We start from the raw sequence: 7,500 nt of genomic DNA, 5'->3' as shown, positions 1-7,500 counted from the left end.
ACCCCCTACCATAACCCACAACCCTTCTAGCAACCCCTCCCCTATCAACCCCCACTACACACACACCCCATTCACCCCTTCACCCAAACCCTACCCACCCCTATACCCTGTACCCCCTCCGCCCCTCCCCCCACACACACGAACCCACAAACCTCTGATTCCACCCCTACTTCACCCCCTCTCTCTCCCCCACACCAACACCCCCCATTCCCCCCACCTATATCCCCTCCTCCCCCTTCCCCCCCCCATCCCCCTTGCCCTACCCCCTTCTCCCCTCCCCCTTTCCCCACCCCTCCCCTTCCCCTCCTCCCCCCTCCCCCTTCCACACCCCACCCCCTTCCCCCAACCCGTCATATCCCTCCTCCCCCTATCCACACCCCTTCTCCTCTTTCCCCCTCCCCCCCAACCCGTCACATCTGGTCTTCCGCGCCGTCCGTCAAGCCGCGAGACAGACTCAAAAACCAGTATAGACACCGCAGAGATTGGAAAGGGGCGGGGGCGTGGGGGAGGGGGGGATGCGCGCCCTCTATATCTTTATTTTTTTTTAGAGGGGGGGGTGAGGGGAGGATTGGAGGGGGTGGGGGGGTGAAAGAGGGGGTAGCGGGTTGGTTCTTGATTCTCTCTCTCCCGCTTTCGCTTGTTTTTTTCTTTTTCTTTTGCTCTTTCCTCGTTCTCTCTCTCTTTTTTCCCCTCTCTTTCCTTCGTTCACTCTCTCTTTCCTCTCTCTCTCTCTACTTTTTCTCTCTCTATCTCCATCATCTCTCTTCTCTCTCTATCTATCTGTCTATCTATATCTATAGATAATTATCTATATAATTTCAATCCACTCTATTTTATATATATTAATATATATATCTATATATATATGTATGTAATAATTTCTTTCTTTCTTTCTTTCTTTTTTTCTTAATCTCTTCGCTTCTCTTTCGATCAGCCTCATTCCTTAGATTTTTTTGTTTGTTCTTTTCAATCTATATCGTCTTCCATTTTTTTCTTTTTTCATCTTCTTTTTTCCATTTTTTTCGTCGTCTTCTCTTTCTCCAGATTTTTTTAATCACTATTTCCTCTCCTTCTATTTTCTGCTGTTGCAGTTATGATTTTGTCTTGTTTCATTGTTTTTTTTTTTTTTTTCATTATTTCCTCTCCTATTTTCTGTTGTTTTTTTTGTTTGTTTTTTTTGTTGTTGATTTTGTCTTGTTTCCTTGCTTATCTTTATTTTCGTTTGTTTTTATTTACTGTTTCTCTTTACTTCCTCACATTTTCGTCATTTATTTCCTTACATTTCTTTTCTTTTCCTTCTTTCTCTTCTCGTCTTATCTCTGGTATTTTCCTTCTTCTTCTCCTTCTGGTTTTTCATTTTCTTTTCTTCTTCTCGGTTCTTCGCCTTCCCTTTTTCTTCTGTTTCTTTCTTCCTTTACACACACATATACATACATGTGTGTATGTGTATGTAGAGAAAGAGGGGGGGGGGAGGTGAGAGAGAGAGAGGGGGGAGGGAGGGAAGGAGGGGGAAAGAGAGAGAGAGAGAGAGAGAGAGAGAGAGAGAGAGAGAGAATGAGAGAGAGCGAAAGAGAGAGAAAGAGAGGGGGAGGGAGAAAGAGAGAGAGAGAGGGAGGGAGAAAGAGAGAGAGAGAGAGAGAGAGAGAAAGAGAGAGAAATATAGAGAGAAGGGGAGAAAGAGAGAGAGAGAGAGAGAGAGAGAGCGAGAGAAAGAAAGATAGAGAGAGAGAGGGAGAGAGAGATTATTTCTTCCTCCCCCTCTCCCCCCCCCCATCCCCGCCGTCCCATCCATCATAATAACCTTCTTTCTATAAGCATAATGTCAAGCCAAAACAAAAACAAAAACCACAACAAAAACAGCAAACAACAACAAAGACAATAAAAACAACAGCAGCCAGAATTGGAAATTATTCTATACGATTTTATTTCAGGATAATAAGAGATAAATATTTGAATAAGAAACGTGATGTGTATATTTGTTTGTTTGTTTGTGCTTAATGTAACATTGTCTTTGTTTGTGTGATGGAAATAAATCTTAATGTTTTTGTTTTTTCTCTCCCCTCTTCTCGCTCTTCCTTTTTCCCCCTCTTTCGCCTTTCCCTATGTCCCCTTTCCTTCCCTTCCTCTTCCCTTCGGCTCCTACTTCTCCTTTCCTCCTCTCTCCTTCATCCCATCTCATTTCTCCCGCTCTTTCTTTCTTTATTATTTCTCATTCTCTCTCTCTCTCTCTCTCTTTCTCTCTTTCTCTCTCTCTATCTAATTATCTTTCTCTCTCTCTCTTTCTATCTATCTCTCTCTTATCTCTCTCTCTCTTTCTCTCCCTTACCCTTCCCTCCTACCCCCCTCCTCCTACCTCCCCTCCAACCCCTACCCCCCACCTTCTAACCCCCTCTTCTCCTCACCCTTTTCCTCTCTCCACCCCACCCCTATCCTATCCCCTCGCCCCTTCTCTCCTCTCCACCCCCAACCTTCTAACCCCCTTCTCTCCCCTCCCCCATTTCTCCTCCCCCTCCCCTCCTCCCCTCCCCTCCTTCCCTCCCCTCCCCCTCTTCTCCCCCTACCCCTCTCCCCTCCCCCTCCAACTCCCCCCCCTCCAACTCCCCCCCTCCAACTCCCCCCTTCTCTCACCCTCCTCCTCCCCCCCCCTCCTCCCCTCCCCTCCTTCCCTCCCCTCCCCCCCCTCTCCTCCTCCCCCCCACCTTCTAACCCCCATCACCCCCCCCTCCCCCATCTCGCCCCCCCCCCCCCAGATCGGGTTCCTGGAGGTGACCGTGCCCCCGGAGATCACCGACGAAGGCACCTCCTCGGACGAGATGGCGCCCGAAGGCTCGAACATCCACCTCCGCTGTCGGGCGCGCGGGTACCCGAAGCCGGTCATCACGTGGTCGCGGGAGGACCAGAAGGCGATCGTTCTCCGGACCAGCGACCCCGCCAACCCCAAGAGGAAAGGTGGGTGTGTGGGGGGGAGGGGGGGGGAGGGAGGGGGGGTCCTGTGTGATTTCTTGTTGGTTTCCCTGTTTGTTGATTTGTCTAAATGTGTATATATGTATATATATATATATATATATATATATATATATATATATATATATATATATATATATATATATATATATATATATATATATATATATATATATATATACAGATATATATTTATATATATGTATATGTGTATATATACATATATATATTTATATATTTGTGTGTGTGTATATATATATATACCATCACTCCCACCATCCTTATAATTCAACTAATTACGATTCAACTGATTATGATTAACCAATTCCAATTCACCCAAACACAATTCAACCAAACACAACTCACCCACCCAACTCCGCAACCCAATTTCACCCATTTTCTGTCCCCAGAGATGACCTACGACGGCGAGTTCTTGAACCTGACCCACATCACCCGCTCTGACATGGGCCCGTACCTGTGCATGGCCAATAATAGTGTCCCTCCTATAGTGAGCAAGCGGATCATGGTCAACGTGCACTGTAAGTTGGGATGTGGGTTCTGTGGGTTGTGGTGTGTGTGGTGTGTTGAGATGGATGTGATGTTTTTTTATGTTTTTGTGTGTGTTTGTGTGTGTGTGTCTGTGGATCTGTCTATCTTCTGTATGTATGTATATGTACATATGCATATGTATGTATATGTATATATATATATATATATATGTGTGTGTGTGTGTGTGTGTGTGTGTGTGTCTGTGTGTGTTTATGTATACGTATATGTATATATATATATAATATATATATGTGTGTGTATATGTATATGTATATGTATATATATATATATATATATATATATATATATATATATATATATATATATATATATATATATATATACACGTAGGTATGTATGTATATTCTTTTTTTTTGAGGGGTGAGGGTTGTATTTTCATGTCATTCTTAAAATACTGTACGTTCTGTTTACATATCTATTCGGGTTTTAAAACGATGTCCATCTTTATGCTGGGTAATTTTCTTTAGAAAACAAATCTCCATTTCAACTGATAATTTATATTTCCTTTCCCTACCCACCCACCCCCTACCCCTTTCTAATCCTCATCTAAACCCCATCCCCGATGCCCCTACCCCCCAACCCCCCCCCCAAAAAAAAATAATAATAATAAATAAATAAATAAATTCCACGCATTCCTCCACCTCCACCTTACCTTCCCCCCCCCCTTCAACCCAACCTACCCCCCTCTCCCCAAATCCACCCGTGATTCTTCCACCCCCCCCTCCCCCCCAACCACCACCCCCGTCCCCCCCAAACAGTCCGGCCCGTCATCCACGTGCCCAATCAGCTGATCGGTGTGCCCATCGGGAGCGAGACCACGTTGGAGTGTAACTTAGAAGCTTCACCAAAGTCCATTCAGTATTGGACACGTGACTCAGGTACGTATTGGGTTATTTTTTGTCTATTTATCTATCTATTTATCTCTCTATGGAGTCATCTGTTTATTTAGATATTCGGTTTTTGTGCATTTTTTTCCCTTTTTTTTGGGGGGGGGAGGGAAATGGGTGTTATGACTTTTTGTTTTTGGTTTTGTTTTTGTTTTTGATGTTAAGGGGGTAACGGCCGTATTATTTTGGTGTATTTGAATCCCTTTGTTCATAACATTTCTTTTCTTTGAGTCATCATTACGATCGTTATCTTTATCATCATTATTATCATTATCATCATGACTATCACCATTATTAACCTTAGCTACACCTTAATTTTTGTTTCTATTCTAATGTAAACGAATGTCCATATTTTTCATGTCCCATTATCATTATTATCATCTAAAGATACTTATAATTGGATTTATTTTAACGTCATGTCCCAATTAGCAGGACCGTTATAGTTAAAGTTTAACTATAGTCCTTTATAAAACCCATTATTTTTTTTTAATCTCATAGATTCGTTTGAGTCTTGCTGCTTTTTTTTTAGAATGCATATCAAATTGTATTATTTTCAGAAAATATCGCTCAATCTTGAGGAAAGTCATCTCCTTCCAGATCTTTTTATATTTCATAATTCATGATTCAGTAAATAAGAATTACAGGGGCGATGTCCCAGTGGCAATTTCCCGTTGAATAAATCACTTTGCAATCAGCTGTTTATTCTGAACACATATGTCAGTGTCTTTCTGTCATGGAGTTTAACTCTTTTCTCGTTCCGTCTGTTTCTATCACTATCTTTATATCTATCTATCTATATAACTTATTCTCTCTCTCCTCTCTCTCTCTCTCTCTCTATTTATTTATCTATCTATCTCTATCTATCTGCCTCTCTCTCTCCTCTCCTTCTCTTTCTCCTTCTCTTTCTCTTTCTCTTTCTCTTTCTCTTTCTCTTTCTCTCTCTCCTCTCCTCTCCTCTCCTCTCCTCTTCTCTCTCTCTCTCTCTCTCTCTCTCTCTCTCTCTCTCTCTCTCTCTCTCTCTCTCTCTCTCTCTCTCTCTCTCTCTCTCCCTCCCTCTCTCTCTCCCTCTCCCTCTCTCTCTCTCCCTCTCCCTCTCCCTCCCTCTCCCTCTCCCTCCCTCTCCCTCTCCCTCCCTCTCCCTCCCTCTCTCCCTCTCCTTCCCCCCCCGCAGGCGAGATGCTCATCAGCAACAAGGAATACATAACGCATGAAAAGCACAGCAATTACTACATGACCAAGATGACTCTCACCATCATGAACTTCCGAAGTCACCACGCGGGGGAGTACTACTGCACGGCCAAGAACTCGCTCGGAGAAGCACAAGGCAGAATCAAAGTGTATGGTGAGTAGGTTTGCTTTAGCTTTTGTTTTTATGGTTTTGAGATTTTTTTCTTTCTTTTTTGGGGTGTTTGGGGGGGGGATGTTGGGGGGAGGGGTTGTTTTGGTTGGTTGTGGTTGTGTGTGTGTCTTTTTTTTTTTTTTTGGGGGGGGAGGGTGTTTTTAGTGTTTGAAGTGTCTTGCTTTTTAGTGTGTGTGTCTTTTTTTTTGTCGATTTGTTTCTGTTTGTCATGTCTCTGCTGTGTTTTTTGCTTGTTTGTTTGTTTTTTGGCTTGTGTTTGTGTGCTTGTGGTCGTGGATATAGTTGTGTGCATAGCCTGATTGACTGGGTCTGTCTGTATGGTTGTATTTGCTTTTAAGTTTGTTTGTCTGGGTCTGTTTATGTATATTGACTGTATACTTGTCTGACTGTTTGCTTGTGTTGACTGTATGACTGGTTTGTCTGCTTGCATGCTTTATGCTTGCGTTTTTTACTGCAGTCCTGGATTTTCTATATGCTTGGTTCCCCTGTATGTCTGTCAGTATCATGTGGTTGACTGTATACTTGGCTACCTATCTTTATGCTTGATTTGTTTAATTGACTGCATGCATGGTTTGTATGTGTGTCTGTTTCTGTCTGTATCCTTAAACGTATGTTTGATAATGAAGTTGTATTTGTATCCCTTTGTTCATAACTTTTCTTTTCTTTGAGTCATCATTACCATCGTTATCTTTATCATCATTATTATTATTATCATTATTGTTATTATGTCTGTTTGTCTGTTTCTGTCTGTATCCTTAAATGAATGTTTGATCTGTCTGTCTGTTTAGCTTGTATGTATGTCTGTTTAGTTTGAGTTATTAGTAGTGATAGTACAAGCTGAACTTCACTTATCCGGGATTCGTTAATTCAGGCTTCAGATGTTACGTAACTTTGTAATTTATGCTGCATGTACGGAAATGAATACATTTTAGAAATTAAAGTAGATAGATAGATGATTGTGGTTTGGACACCTTTTTTTAAATTAAATGTTTTATTTCATTTGGGCCATTTTTTTTTCTTTCTTTACTTATTCACTGATTAATTCATTAATTTCCAAATCGACTTCTTTTTTTTTACTATCACACCAAAATTGTTAGAGATATTGCTATCATTATCATTATCTTTTTTTATCTTATCGTCATCGTCATTATAATCATCACCACTAAAATCATTACCATTATCATTACTACTACAACCATTAATATTGTTGTTTTTATCAGTATCACCATCATTACCATTACCATTACTACTACAACCACTACCTCTACTACTATTACTACAACTACTAGTACGATTATCATCATGTGTTTCAATTACATTGTCATATTAACTACCACTTCAACAATTCATGGTACTATTACTATTTAGGATAATGTTGTTACTAGTGTTACTGTTATCATCGAGCTCTCGCTGCCAGTTAGTCATTATCAGTGTCCTATTTTCATCTTTATCATGCTGCTATTATCCTATCGTTATCTTACTATCAATCTGGCATCATTATCGTGGTCATATGATTAACATAGATATTTGATTATCTTGATTGTCATGCCAATATCATTTTCATATTGAAATCACTGATATAGTATTTTTGTGGCATTATCACTACCATGTTATTATAATTAATGTATCTTCCTTCCTTCCTTCCCCTTTCCTCCTTCCTTCCATCCCTCCGTCCCTCTCACCCTTTCCCATCTTTAATTCCTTCTTCACCCCTCCCTC

General features: G+C 41.4%; 1 protein-coding gene across 1 annotated transcript in view; it reads left to right on the top strand.

Annotated features, from left to right (window-relative positions):
- Positions 1-7,500, top strand: part of LOC122250868 (lachesin) — a 12,466-nt gene that overhangs the window by 3,526 nt on the left and 1,440 nt on the right. Inside the window, exons 2-5 of the mRNA XM_086533745.1 lie at positions 2,751-2,949; positions 3,375-3,503; positions 4,293-4,412; positions 5,593-5,763. Of these exons, the coding sequence (XP_086389871.1) occupies positions 2,751-2,949; positions 3,375-3,503; positions 4,293-4,412; positions 5,593-5,763 (619 nt within the window). The remainder of the gene's footprint in view (positions 1-2,750; positions 2,950-3,374; positions 3,504-4,292; positions 4,413-5,592; positions 5,764-7,500) is intronic.

The sequence above is a fragment of the Penaeus japonicus genome, unplaced genomic scaffold (genome assembly GCF_977035675.1).
Source record: "Penaeus japonicus unplaced genomic scaffold, GWHDUDI00000001_assembly GWHDUDI00000040, whole genome shotgun sequence".
Classification (NCBI taxonomy): Eukaryota; Metazoa; Arthropoda; class Malacostraca; order Decapoda; family Penaeidae; genus Penaeus; species Penaeus japonicus.
Note: the sequence above shows the minus strand (reverse complement) of the source record. Positions and strands in the feature narration are given on the sequence as shown.